This window comes from Pocillopora damicornis, chromosome 4 (assembly GCF_964200805.1).
Source record: "Pocillopora damicornis chromosome 4, jaPocDami1.2, whole genome shotgun sequence".
Taxonomy (NCBI): domain Eukaryota; kingdom Metazoa; phylum Cnidaria; class Anthozoa; order Scleractinia; family Pocilloporidae; genus Pocillopora; species Pocillopora damicornis.
Window position 1 is genome coordinate 24,515,633 of NC_142673.1, and position 14,436 is coordinate 24,530,068.

At 37.7% G+C, this 14,436-nt stretch overlaps 3 protein-coding genes across 4 annotated transcripts in view; all 3 read right to left on the reverse strand.

Moving 5' to 3' along the window:
- LOC113683394 (vacuolar protein sorting-associated protein 52 homolog) overlaps positions 1-14,436 on the reverse strand; it is a 17,286-nt gene continuing 2,850 nt past the window's right edge. Inside the window, exons 3-24 of one of the 2 annotated variants that reach the window (XM_089205700.1) lie at positions 12,666-12,841; positions 12,419-12,494; positions 12,093-12,145; positions 11,821-11,896; positions 11,583-11,650; positions 10,928-10,957; positions 10,300-10,383; positions 9,768-9,829; positions 6,296-6,446; positions 5,551-5,651; positions 4,871-5,003; positions 4,504-4,561; positions 4,183-4,316; positions 3,680-3,835; positions 3,298-3,416; positions 2,816-2,939; positions 2,275-2,343; positions 2,026-2,160; positions 1,711-1,791; positions 1,448-1,544; positions 1,087-1,205; positions 1-803 (exon numbers count right to left, since the gene is read on the reverse strand). In XM_089205700.1, coding sequence (XP_089061826.1) covers positions 657-803; positions 1,087-1,205; positions 1,448-1,544; positions 1,711-1,791; positions 2,026-2,160; positions 2,275-2,343; positions 2,816-2,939; positions 3,298-3,416; positions 3,680-3,835; positions 4,183-4,316; positions 4,504-4,561; positions 4,871-5,003; positions 5,551-5,651; positions 6,296-6,446; positions 9,768-9,829; positions 10,300-10,383; positions 10,928-10,957; positions 11,583-11,650; positions 11,821-11,896; positions 12,093-12,145; positions 12,419-12,494; positions 12,666-12,755 — 2,163 coding nt within the window. In that variant the 5' untranslated portion in view covers positions 12,756-12,841 and the 3' untranslated portion in view covers positions 1-656. Of the gene's footprint in view, positions 804-1,086; positions 1,206-1,447; positions 1,545-1,710; positions 1,792-2,025; positions 2,161-2,274; positions 2,344-2,815; positions 2,940-3,297; positions 3,417-3,679; positions 3,836-4,182; positions 4,317-4,503; positions 4,562-4,870; positions 5,004-5,550; positions 5,652-6,295; positions 6,447-9,767; positions 9,830-10,299; positions 10,384-10,927; positions 10,958-11,582; positions 11,651-11,820; positions 11,897-12,092; positions 12,146-12,418; positions 12,495-12,665; positions 12,842-14,436 lie in introns of those variants that run through there. The other variant, XM_027200632.2, reaches the window with a different exon arrangement.
- LOC113683396 (adrenocorticotropic hormone receptor) lies at positions 6,842-9,531 on the reverse strand. The gene has a single exon (XM_027200633.2). The coding sequence runs from the start codon at positions 8,512-8,514 to the stop codon at positions 7,453-7,455; it is 1,062 nt and encodes a 353-aa protein (XP_027056434.2). The 5' UTR covers positions 8,515-9,531; the 3' UTR covers positions 6,842-7,452.
- Positions 12,930-14,170, reverse strand: LOC149047348 (uncharacterized). Its single transcript, XM_089205701.1, has one exon. The coding sequence runs from the start codon at positions 14,142-14,144 to the stop codon at positions 13,068-13,070; it is 1,077 nt and encodes a 358-aa protein (XP_089061827.1). The 5' UTR covers positions 14,145-14,170; the 3' UTR covers positions 12,930-13,067.

Here is a 14,436-nt window from a genome sequence, read left to right on the forward strand (position 1 = left end):
AACTCATTTTCAAAGATTTTATTTACTTACTATGGTTTTCACTTGGCATGATATCAGACCTCTCTAAGACATTGCACGTCAACGATCTTTAACATGCTTAATTGCCCTTTATTCAATCTAAATTTGTCATTAAATTGTGGACCCAATTTCTAACCATTACGCATATCATTTCTGGGAGAAGTTTTCAAACTTAGCCAATAATGGGAAAACAAAATTTTTAAAGTGTTGGACTTTCTTGAAAGTGAGAACGTTTGACCTTACAAATGTCTGTTCTTTTGGATTACGCATAGGGTTTTCAACATGAAATATTCTTGAACCAGACCCATTCAAAAATCGAAATTCGCAGCTGAACTTAAAAGGAAATACGGCTCAAACGTTGCAATTTAAAACGCCGTGCTTAATTTATTCAAACAAACAACCTCTCATGCTTTTAATCAAGGTATAAGTTTCGGGTTGCTGAAAGTTCGACGTTTGAACACTAAAACCCTCATGTGGTTTAAAGTACCAGAACAAGTTTTCTAGATGCTTTTGTCGTGGCTGATTGTAAAACTGTTTGTAGCTTATCGTAGTATGACTACTGTAGTCCGATATCCCTTCACTGGCAAGAAAACTAGAGAAGGAGCTTGGATGTTTCGTTCAGAAGCCTTGTTAATTATTCAAAACGTTGTTTTGTGTTTTTTGACCTCCACCATCACATGATGAATGTTAATCAGTTCACTCCGGATCGGAAGCCGTTTAAAAGGATGTTGAGATAAAATTTTTTGAAATCTGTGATAATACTGGATCAGTTGTGTTAGAGCAGCCTAGGAAATATAAAACAGAATTGTTATGAGGACGAGCTAGAGTCTGCATCAAAGGCTAATTACATAACATGCCACTAGCTGAACAAAGCATTACATTTGGGGTCTGTGAAGCCGAGAGCTAGTCCATCTCATGGGGATATCTTTCTCTGTCCATTTGGACTTTTCTTCGCAACTTATGTTTCACACCAAACTAATAGTTTGTGCTTGGCCTCACCCAAGGGGTTATTTAAATACCGAAGACTTAATTCACTTTGCGAGTAGCTACTCTTTGTGAACGTGATACCTGCAGAATTGTTGTGCCATTCTTGAAGTTGGAGAACGATCTCATTATCTCTTGATTTATATTTTCAATTGACCTTTTCCAGTCCGATGCGAAACCACGCACAAGTTGTTGAATGCGTTCTAAATGGAAACAAGAAATCAGTAACAGGCCGAAGATATACAACTCGTTGTGTGGTGTGTCCCACAGTGTAAGAGTGGCCCTGGAAGCAATTGTGGGTGGTGACGCCCGCTGACGTTTTGAAAACCACAACAAAAGTCACCATTAGAGCCAAGAGATTTTCGGCTTGTACAGTACACAAAATAGAAACGAGTACATAAATAAAGAATATATCAGCGAAGCAAATACTGAACAGCCGACATACTTTCATCTGGCCTGATTACTTGTCCTTGTCCTCGTTCCAAAAGAGGCTCTGTCTCTTTAACGAAGGCAACCATTCCACCAAAAGCGGGAGAGAGAGCCTACACACAGAAAAGTAATTTAAAATTATTTTCATTCTCAATCAAAGGCTTGCACTTCTAGGGACAAATTAAAGACAAAAAAGCAGTCATGAAAATCACGAGACTAATTTAATGAAAATCACTGAGTCAAATTTCTCTACACTATAAGAACAGAGTCAGGTCATACCTCTTCAACAAACTCCTGAATTCTGGCCGTGAGTAACTGCTGAAAACTTTCCACCTCTTTGGAGTCTTCAGATGTTCTCTCCTGATAGAGACAGATAAAATGTTTGCACAACAGAGTGTGCATTTATTGTACTCCAAAACAAACAAACAAACAAACAAGCACAACAAAATTCACACAGCCAACCAAGAAAAAATGACCCCGAAAAGAATTCAACCCTCTAGATCTTATTAGTTGGCCATAAACCACTTTCGCTTTTACCGTCGGGCATTTACTATTCATAGTAGTTTAAATCGGGTGTTCTTGTGTAAAACATACCAGTAAAACAGCCAGCATCATATCGTAGTTGTTGATTAGGAAAATAAGCTGTTCTTTCCTTAAAGGAAACTCGGCGGCCATGCGCAAAATGAAGTTCTCGACCTCGACTTGTAAAGCTGCAAGGACTTTGTTTACCTTGAAAAAAAATTGGTAAATAGAGGAGATTACCACAGGAAATTTTTCACCTAAAGTACAAAATAAAATTAAGAAAGAGGTCACAGTAAGTGAATTAAATTTAATTATTCTAACCTTCTCATCTGGAAAACTTTCATTCAAGCTGACAATCGCGGCAGAAAACTCTGCATATCGACGGGTTATCTAAAAAAAAGAGAAACACATTTGAAGAAAACTGAATAAATCAAGATAAATAAATAAAGGGGCTAAGTTTCTAAAGAGACTGTGGTGATGTGTTGGATGTGTTGGGAGAGTGTAACAGGGTAATTTAGTGTAATCAACTGATTACACTGATTAACGATACGATCGCTCTGACGAAGGGCCAACGCTTGAATCGCCAGTCTTTAAAGTCTTTACGATGGCCAATTTACGTTATCAACTCATTTGATTACACTAAATTACCCTGAGGAAATCAAGATTACTTTCTACAAACAATTTAGTACTACACTTCAAGACTTTCATATAAAAATCTGTGCATGTTACGCGTTTGGCTCAAGTCACGTATAAAAGAGATGAACATTATCATACGTAACGTGAGAGTATATAAACTTTTTTTGTTACACGGTGTTCTACGAAGCCGGTAAAAATGCAAAGAATAGTTAGAAGCAGTGCTTACGTAATGTGGTCTGATGTCGATCACTCCAAGTCTTTGAGGATCTGTGTTACGGACACTGTCGACATTTAACTCTACTACGTACGTGAAACGTGGCCATGACATTTCTAGCACTGTGTCCCAATACCTGGTGAGAATAGCCACATAATATTACAGATGATTACAACGTAGACTTCTTATGAACAACTATTACGTGGTTGAACAGTTTGGCTGATGACAAAGCAAACTTTCCGTGTTAACCCCTTTAACCCCCAAAAGTGATTAGCATGTAACTTCTCCCTACAATATCCAAACATTATCCTGTACAGAGGTGACGAGAATATTCAAACTAATCGGGTGGAAGTTGTTATCTTGATCCAACACCAAATTCTCGTAACTGCGGATTTACAAGGAGATGTGTTGCAGTTAGAGGGAAGAATTAACAATCAAATCTTGGGACTTAAGGGGTTAATCCCGGTACTCTTTCCTGGTTGATAATCACTTACTTGTCCAGAGCCGGGACGCTTCTCTTGTGCATCAGTATTCTGTATCGGTGTACAATGTGTATACACAGGAAGATTCCAATAGCGTCAAAACAGCTCTCCAAATAAGTGTCCATTTGTTTCTGAGTTGGAAAACAAAGGCAAACCAAATTAGTAAGTATTCAGCCCACTCTCTGAAAAATATTTTAGCAGGGAAAAAACAGTGGTAAAATAATGATAATAATAAAAAAATTAAAACGTTTCGGTCTCTTTAAAGACACAACACCTTTGTTAACAGTCACTGTAACGACTTGACAACAATGGGAAAACGGAAAGCACCTTCGCCGATTTCATTTTATGTCTCTCAAAAGATCTCTTTGAAACAAACCTCTATGACATAACTTACCAGAAATAAGGATAATGTTTTGCCGAACACAGCGGTAAACAGATCTCTTGCTGAGTTTTTCTGTACCATGAAAAAGTCAGCTAGGAATAGGTATTCACGGCAGCTGTTATCCAGTAAAGCAAAGTGCATGCTGCGAAACAGACTTTCAAAGGAGTACTGTAAAAAGAAGAGATTAACAAACAGTTCAAAATACTCTCCATCATCATGGGTAAAGTTCAAACAATTACGCTACATTTCCTCCGAAATAAATTGACGGTAAGTGTGAGACAACAAGACGCGTCCATAACCACACAACCCAGTGCAAAATATATTAGTGTAGTGGAAATCAACCCGCCTCGGCTAAATCAGAATTCGAGATAACAAGTTACTGCTGCAAAAAAATTGCAATAGTTTTTTTTATTATGCGATGGTCAACGAATAGCAAATTTTAAGCAAATGATGAAGTAAATGAAAGCTTTTTAACAGTAGACATTCTGTTTCAGTGTGGCCATTGACTCTCTCACCTTCTTTTCGCTCTTTTGCGCCGCATGAGGCACGATCACGGGTTCTTCTAACTCTGATGTTAAAACACTGCCACGGCTTCCTAGAGTAAAAATTGTGGAACGATTCTTTAAAGCAACTCTTCCAGAGAAAATACTTAAAAAGAATTAAGGAAAAATCCGGTTCAGCTGATAATGCTACACTTATAAAATTGAATAAGATCCCCGTTGAAAGGTTTTGATGGCCCCTAAGTATCCTTCTGTCCCATTAAGCCATATTCACAATGCCATCATAAATTACACCAATACAGCTGAAAAATTACATGTTCATTTGGAAAAGGATATCTCTCTTAGCGTTATCCTCAATTCCCATAAGGTCGTCTCTATCCGCCTGTTCTTCGAACTGAGAATAAAAAGTACAATGATAAATGCACAAATGAAAAAAATGGACACAATGTTGGCTTAAAGGTTACGCGTCAACTTGAAATTCTTGCAGTCATAAAGAAAAACAGGAGATATTTTTTTAATCCAGAGTGACATAAGATAATATTGGCGAGACGGATTCAGAACTTGGCGAGTCCTTCGTTACAGAACAACTTGACCCCATGAGCACGGAAAGTTGTGTTGTGTGATCCCACCGATGGGAAAATTTTCGCGTGCTTGCAAAAAAAATGGGACGGAAATCAACCAAGAAAAGGTGATATTTGCTCACCTGCAGCTTGAGAAGTTTGGAAATGTACGTTTTAAAATATGAGAAATAAATCTTGCTCATGGTGTCGATGTACTCATCCTTTATTTCCCTCGCAACTTGACGATGATGCGCCATAAGAAATTCATTAAAATACCTGGCAACGATAAGAAAATGAACAAGCTTCAGTCGGCATCTGTCACTCAAGAACTATTCAGAGGGAATGGGGTAACTTTCTAAATTAATTTTAGTTCAGTGTTGGTGGAGGGTATTGCAAGATAGTTTGTTTTAACGTAAGTTGGCCACTGTAAAGAGTTTCTGAAGCAGACGTTTCGAGCATTAGTCCTTCGTCAGAGCGAAAGACGAAGCGTACATGCTGGAATCGTAAGCTTTAGAAACTCTTTACGGTAGCCAATTTACATTATCAACTCAATTGATTAAAACCACATCACCATTTAGACAAGGTGAGCTTTTCTTTAAATTTTCTCTATTTGATGTTAATTCTAAGCTTATAACTAAAAGTTAGGCTGTCTCTTCCTCCCTCCATTTCCACGAGTTTTGCTTTCCCGTGTCATTAATTGGCGAGAAAATGGAGCGAGGTTTTACATTAGTACCTGAGCGATGAAAAGTAAAACAAATACGTAGATTTGACGCTCAGTTCAAAACAGTACCGACATAATATTAAACCGAAAAAAATGAAATACCTAAATTTGAGCAAGGCATTTTGTGGAATCTGATAATTAGTCATCGGGCGACGAAATTGATATATCCTCTGCAACACATAGTCTCGTATCTTGTGCACTGCCTGGAAATGAATAGAACAGTAAATTCATTTTACAATAACGCTTGAGAAATTGGTTATAAAACAAAGGAGGATATTTGCATGTCATTACACTCTAGGTATTGTTCCCAAAAGAGATCATGTATCAGATACTTACACTAATTAACCTGTTATTAGTCTTAATTAGGATCTTTTAAAAGTAAGTATCGAAGGGAATCATGAATCCGTTTGGAAAATCATACATTTGGGCCTAAAACGACGGATAGAAATTCCCAAGGAATGGGTCGCGAACTCGCAAAAAAGAGTTTCAGAGAATAACCAAACTCTGAGGCCCGGTTATTCCCTCAAGGTCTAACCTACACCACGGTTTTACGTAATCGGTGGGCCTAGCTCAGGCTTTCTCTACATGAGAGTTGATTTATTCGTTGTTCACAAATTTAAAGGTTCAGATAAAAGGTTCAGCTAAATTAAGAATTGTATAGGACGCGGATCTGTTAAACAACAGCCAAACTTTGCTTAAATAGTCAGACCTGAGAATCGGTGATCTTGAGCCTTCGACGTTCAACGGACGATGAGAAATGAAATGGGTTTACGCCGTTTGAGTGCGACTGTCTGACCAGGCAGCACTATGAATCCACAAACAATGAACTTCACGTCTGGTACATTACCTTGCCTTTCAGCATCTCCAGTATATGTCCCACATCATTGACCGAGAGAGCCCCTTTAAAAGATTGCTCCTTTGCAAAGTCGATCTTGTGGTGTAACTCGTGCAGTTGTTCAATGAATGCCTGCTCTGTAACTGGTGTCTCATTAATGTGTCTGTAATATAAAAATTTATTTTACCACTACCAGAAAAACTCTCCCACGCGTTTTTCGACTGCGTGTCGTAAAATCTGAAGTTAAGTAATCAAGACTTCCAATGAGTACAAAGGGAAAGTCGAGAAGCTGAAGGGAAAACTTGGAAGACCCTTTACTGTGTGCGAGAATCATAATGCACGTCCTGGCTCAGAATGAATCTCTCAAGAGAGAATTGTATCGTACGGGTGAGGCGGTAAGTTAAGATATTTGTCCTGCACTTCAAGGATGTTTAATTCTACAGATGCTATTTACAAGGGAAAAAATAAGAATGATTTCAAACTGATTAAAAAACTTAGCTCAATCAAAACGGCTGCGAATCAAGTTTTCGAGTCTTGAAATTGAAAAAGCGAGACTGGTTAATAACAGACCGCGACACGGCAAATTTATTCAGACACACCAAACTACAACTTCATTACAATTACAAAAGAGAATTCCATCTACGGATAAAAAGAGAGTGAAAAACAAAAAGCGTGAACATCAATCGTGAGATTCTACCGAGATTTCAAAAGGAATTGAGCCGATACCTACGCACGTAACAGCCTGGAAGCTGTTCGCATTTGCACTTACATACGTAATTAACTCGGGTGAGAAAGAGCAAAAGTGCTCACACTGATGAATTGGTTTGTTTATCATTTTAATTTGTTGGCAATTTTTCATTAATAATTGACATTAACAATTCATATGTTAAAGCGAACTTTCAAGGGTAGACGGCTTGAAAGCAGTTAGTTCGAACCGTTCGCCAGCTCGAACTTGAAGCCATTTCCTTTGAGGAACACTTTTTTTTACTTTCAGTTTGCTAACTCGAGCTTCTCTGTACCTCGAGCTAGCAGGGTTCGATATCCTTCTCGCTTAGGCAATCATTAAACTAAAACAGTACTGGAAAAAACGGGAACTTTTTACTGTAAATCAACTCCATCCTAAAATATGTCATCAATAAGTGATTACCGAACGTTGCCCTTTTCGCATTTCAAACGCTGGTTGTTCCACATCTTTCACAATCAGCCTTTGCCTTGCTATACAAAGGTCTTCCTATCCCTGGACTGTGTGCACTAAAAGTAGTACGTCTCTGCGTTGAGTTGAGCGACGATGAAGATTGTGAAGTAGCTCCTAAGGTTCCGAAAAAACTCTGCCAAACTTGTAAAAACGCTCGGCGATACTGGGAGACTCTCCAAGCGTAGATGAAGGGATTTATGGCCGAATTTATGTACAAAAATCTGGAAGACGCTACGTCGATCTTGTGAAAAGTTACCGATTGCTGGCAGCGATTGCAAAAGTACAACAAATGAAGAGTGACGTATTGTGGAATATATGTGATGTAAAATAACGCTAGAATGATTGCAATTGTAATGGCCATTCGTCTCTCACGTTCTAAGGAGTACCTCGCGACAGAATCGTACCTACCAGTTTGAAGTTCACGCGTTTGAGAAACGAGAGAGAGGAAAACGTTGGCGTAGATGAACGTTAAAAATACGGCAGGCAGAGAAACGTGAGTGTGAAGGTATATAAGTGTGTACGTTTCCTCTGATAAGCGAGTTAGAGGAAGTGAACACATTGCGATGGATGCAAACCATAATACAGCGATAAACACCTTGAGTCTTCCCTTTGTAATAATTGATTTGTAATCCACGGGAGAGTTGATCGCTACGTAACAAGCTATTGACATGGCGATAATGGAATAACTGCTTACAAATAGAGTCGTAGAGAGCACTGTGTACACGATCGACTTAAAAACCACAATGTAAGGTATGTGTTCGAGTCTAGATCGAAACACATCTCTCAAAGCAACCAGGAAAACATTCAAAGACCCCAACAGAAGATCAGAAAGGCTCAAATTTGTGATCAGTAAAACCGCAGGTAATTTTCGGAGCGACTTTTGAGGATCTTTATATGTCGTGAAGAGCAGGGCTGAATTTGCTATAATGATGATACTCGCTAAAATGAATCCTGCTGCAGCCAAACTCGACCAGTATGCTTTGTCCACGATTATCGTCAGATAAAAATCGTAATTTGGATCAGAGGCATTCAACATTGTCTTACAAAAACGAAGCTGAATCGAGTGACGGTGGTTGGTGTTTTAGTTTCAACTTACTAGACCAACGTGCTCTATACATACTATCAAAAACTTGACTAAATAATTACGACCACGCATATTCATTTTAAAACGAAATTTTGACACGTATCTTGTCCTACGTCAATACAAAAACAGCGTACTCAACATGCTAATTTTAATTTTACTGTTTTTCGCGGCATCATCTTTCAGTTTATCAACAAACAGCCCATTATTGCACTCTTTGACGATGACGAACTTGTTGCTTTTTCGCTTAAAAGATGCAAACCTCCACGAATTTGGATTTTCAAAGTTTAAAAAAGGGATGAGAAAGTCGCATTTTACAACGGCTTTTCGACTAATTTCGATTATAAATGAAATCACCCTACCATGAAATTACGTGCAGTATTACATAAACCGGTAAAACAAAAAAACAGCATAACCTTACTCAATATCAAAGGAGAATTTTGAGCACTGCAGGTTCCGTCACCCATTTTTGTATAAGCCAAATAATTTAGCAACTGAGGATACGTACAAAGTTTCTTTTTTTCTTGTACATATTTTAAAGTGTTATTCAATAATTACCCCTTCCTATAACAGACATGACGTTTCGAACGAAACTTTAAAACAGGTTCGAACCAAGTTTAAGAGAAAAGGAAGTTTGAGATCTCCAGGATTAGGCGTGATTTGACTCATGACCATCTTTTTCTCTTTTGACCGGGGATGTTCATGAAAGTTTGTCTGGTTGATGTCAGCCTAGCAAATTGTGAAACAATTTTACATAACTGAAAAAGGACACTGCAGGATATTAATCAGGAGTCTGACAGGTGTCCACATTCTCAAGTATGAATTTTTTAGAAAAAGAAATGACGAAGACCAAAAGTATCCTCTAGTTATAAAGAAAGATCGAGATTATCCGTCAGACAGTCATTCCATGCATAGAGTGCTTTTCGATTGAGCGTCGTAAAACTAAAGTTATCTATCACAATAAAGGGGCTACGTTTCTAAAGAAACTGGTGCTGCGTCGGTGGGAGAGTATAACAGGTAATCTAGTGTTAACAACTGAGTTGAAAACGTAAATTGACCACCGCAGAGAGTTTAAAGGCTGACGTTTCGAGCGTTAGCCATTCGTCAGAGCGATTACTGTAACTATCACAATAGCCAACCACAAGTAGCCAATGAGAAGGCAGAGTAACAGCAACTGCGTAAATTGTGGGAAAATGTGGTTTACTTACGTAATCATGGAGGGTGGTACCACTATGTCACCAACAAACTGACTCAATTCACCCTTGATAGCCTGAGGAGAGAAATAAAGGATAAAACTGGAGTCAATCAAAGTACAGAGAAGTCATATCTCAAGGTGGAAAGAAAAAAAAAACAGGGTGGAAAGATTTTGAGGACTAAGATTGAAAGGAGAACATTAGGGTAAAGAGAATTGAAGAGAGGAGGATGGAAGAACAGGAAGTAATTTAAGGAACAAAACAGCACAAAACAGAATGCAGCATGAAGAGATAAAGGAAATTAAAAAAGAATTAAATGTGAGAACAAGTTTAAGACTTGATAATTTAAATAATTAATAATATGATATCAAGTTAAGGCTCAAGGTTAGTGTCAAGTTTGAAATGACCTCCAGGAGTGAACAAACATACATACATATAATAAGATAGACTTTGAATGCAAATGAACTAAAATGTTTATGGTACATGCTCAGAGTTCTGCCAATGTTCATAGCCTGGTGAGGTTTCTCAACATGTAATGACTACTCACCTGTCTATTCTTTAGCTTTATGTTCATTGATAAAGACTGTTCTTGGAGAGTTTGGATTTCTGAGCTTATGCTACCAAGATCTTCCTGGTGAATGGATGGAAACAAGCAAGGATATATTTTAATGTTGTGTATCCCCATTTTTAACTTGTAGATTGCTGTGCATGACTGCTAAATCCCAATTAATTCCAAAAAAGAGCACACTATAATTAAAACAAGAATAGGCCTGTGAAACGATAAATTTACAGCAAAAATCATAACCAAATACGTTGATGATTTTGAAGCATTCAAACAAGCTTGATCTTCATTTTTATCTAGTTCTCATTATGAACATACAAAGAGGAACTACAGATACAGTTTGATATTTGTTCAGAAAATTTAACCCAAAAACAAGTTGTTATTGTGGGCCAATCATTTAAAGATAGTTAAGCTGCTGTTTAATAAAACCGTGTCCTAAACAATCCTCAATTTAGCTGGACCTTTATCTCAACATTTATTTAAGCTTACAGTGGAAGGACATTTATTCAGTGAAATCAACCCTCTTATAGAGAAAGCCTGAGGATCACTGGTTGCCTAAAAACCATGGTTTGGGTTAGACCTCGTGTAAATAATCAGCCTCATATGTTCATACCTGGAAACTTGTGAGCATCTTTTCCATACTCTGCAAAACAAGAAAAGAACTAACTTAAGTTGATACATCTTTTCTTTAACCCTTTAACTCCCTTGAGTGACCAAGACAGAATTTCTCCTTACAATATCAATACAATATCAACCAGATAAGTGATGAGAATAAAGAAAAATATCAACCTGGGGATAATTAGTTGATCCGATACTAAATTCTCTGAATTAACATTGTAAGAATTGTATGGTTGACAGTAAGGAGAATAACAAATTTGATCTGGGAGTTAAAGGGTTAAAGCAAAAGAATTGAATCTATAAACTGAGGCTTGGCATTGTTTGTGTTGTCTTCCGTTTGAATGAATGTTGAAAAGAGTTGCAGTATATTAAAGGATGTAGAGAAAATACTTTTGATACTAATGATTTTGTCATTGAAATAAACAATGTACTGTAGACTAGGGTACCTTGAAATCATCAAGACCAAACCAAGAAAGAAAGGGGAAGAAGAAAGGTACAAAAAATTAGAACATATATATATATAGATGGCAAAAAGTTTTTACTTTGTGCATTTTTCTTCTGTCAACACTTGTTGAAAATGTACCAGGTATTAACTGAAACTGTATTTGATGGGAAACCTGATAAATATCATACTGAAAATATCAACTCACTGCAAGAATCGTGTCACAGGAGGCAATCTGGTTGTGAAGGCTTGCAATATTCTCACTCTCTTTGATATCTTTGATTGCAGTCAAGTAAAAAAAAATTTAAATAAAATGGATTTCAAAGAAAATCAATCAGTATATGAAAATGCTCAGGCAGTAAAATAAAATAGAGTTACTACATTATGCACTGTATGAATCCAGTTCTAATCAATAAGTGAATAAGACTTCTAAAAGCGTTGGATACAGTCCAGAATTGATGCATTTTCAACCTCATGTAGGTCTCCCTCAATCTGTCTTGAATACTGCCGGAGGTCTACTCCCTGAATTTTAAAATAATGATCAATAAGGTACAGCGTACTATTACATAATGGCAATTAACAAACTATTAAAAGAACAGCCAAGGATGTGTTACATCTTAGAAAAAAAGGGTAACTGAACAAATGCATTTTTCAGAAGCACCTCTTTTACATTTCCCAGCCTCTTTTTTCCAAAAAATAAAAATACCATTCTGCTTACTTTTTCCAAAGCTTCCTTTACCAACTCGTCCTCTAAATTTTCTTGTATGTGCACTGTTAAAAATGAAAAAAAGAAATGAGCAAAACTTTAACATAATAGGACACGGCCTTGTTTGTACTTCTGACGAATGTCAATTCCTAGAATCAATTTCTGCCGTTTTCTTACTAAATCCATTTTTGTTTTTCTTGGTTAAAGTTAGAAATATTTTTCTGCAGCGGATAAAAAAAAAATCGAAAACTAGTTTTAAACCATTCTGAGTTTAATTTTATAAACATTCTGACAATCATAAACTTTTATAAAGATATGCTCCACTTTTCCTTCCATACCATCAACTTCGTCTAAAATAAATTCATCTTGAGACGTGAGGTCCAGTTCACCTAGATCTAGGTCAACCTGTAGATCCTAAGAGAAAGAATCAATAAACTCTTGTGTCGTTCAGATACAACCTAGTCAATAAACTACTGAAGATAGACAACCTCGAAATCCTGCGGGCATAATATTTTTCATTTTGTGACATGAAATTGCAATGCTAATAAACGAACAGAAAAGAACACTATCGTAATTTTAAATTACTTCATCTGCGTCTTCGACGTCGTTGGAATCCCCTTCGTTTGTATCTGGAATGCCTGTATTATCTTCATTTTCTTGATGGCTGTCCGCCATCTTGGATCTTCGCTGGCACTAGACGTAGACGGCGTGTATGGTACACTATTGTGTATCATTTAATCTTCATGATGACTCTAGACAGCTATATGAAGTATCTTGTAAAATTTAAAAAACGATCTCTGGCTAAAACTTTTAAAAATACGAGCTTTCGGCTGTTTGCGCTACAGCCTTCAACGGGTAAAATGATAAAAAGGTAAGAAATACTAGGTGTGAAGTACAAAGTAGGAAATTAAAAATGCTAATAACTAAGAATGTTTGTTAAAAATACTAGGTGTGAAGTACAAAGTAGGAAATTAAAAATGCTAATAACTAAGAATGTTTGTTAAAAAGAATGTTGTATTGTCCGGGCAAAGGACAGGAATTGTTGTCTGCATTGGGAGTTAACTTGGAATGCCACGCTTCTAGTGTTTTTCTTGTTCTAAAACTGCCTTTGTCAATAATAGATGCATTATCAAAGTCTATTGCGTGATTATTGGCCCAGACGTGATTGGAAATTCTTGAGCCTTTTGCCGCGGTTTTCACATTTCTGAGGTGTTCTTTCTTTCTTGTGTTGAAGGCCCTGCCAGTCTCACCAATATAACACCATGAACAGTCACCACAAGGAATTTTATAAACAACATTTGTTTGAGATTCCAATAATGGTCGAAATTTTGGGGCCGGGAACTGTTGTTGGAGGGTGATAAGTGGTTTGTTCACCACTGTGATGTCGTGTTTTTTGAGGACACGAGTCAGAGGTTCTGTTACGCCTTTAATGTATGGAAGAGAGGCGAACGACTTGCGTGATTCGGACGCCTCGACCATCTTGAAAAATGTGCCAACAAGTTCCTCCGGGGACAACACTGTTGAGCGTCGGGTTTTTTTGGTCTGGATGTTTTTAATGAAAATCGATGGATAACCATTAGACTCAAGTGCTGAATAAACTCGATTTAGTTCTCGTTCTTTTCCTTCGGAGGAGTTGGGTAGCTTTAGGGCTCTGTGTAGAAGGGTTGCTGCTGTGCTGGCCTTGTGTTTATTATCATGGTGAGAATTGTAGTCTAGATATCTGTCCGTGTGCGTAGGTTTTCTGTAAACATCTACAGCGATGGTGCCATTTCTACGGGTGACCAAAGTGTCGAGAAAGGAGATCTTATTGTCACTTTCAATTTCGATGGTGAAAGAGATGTTGGCGTCAATTGAATTTAATGTGTCATGGAAAGCTCGCACATTGTCTTTTTTGATAATGCAGAAGCTATCATCAACATAACGTTTCCAGATTTTAGGAGGGACGAATGAACTGTTAATCGCACTTTCCTCGATCTCTTCCATACAGAGATTGGCCACTACAGGGCTGACTGGACTGCCCATAGCGCATCCGTGTACTTGTTTATAGACTCTGTCATTGAACATAAAATAGTTGTTGGACAGGGTAAATTGGAGGAGCCGCGGATCGCTGGTGGTGTGCCGTCGGTTGAGTGAAGTTTACGATAGGTTGGGTCATCAATCTTTTTTTGTCTCTTTAAGGAGAGTAACATGGCATTCAATTCGCGTTCAATCCGGCGGAAAGGTGATGTGGAAACTAGCTCATAGGTGGATAGGTGGACCAGCGATCCGCGGCTCAGTTAAACACCACAAAGAAGGGAACCCACTGAGACCCATTGTCACCTGTATTGGCTCAGCCCTCTACAACACGTCCAAGTTT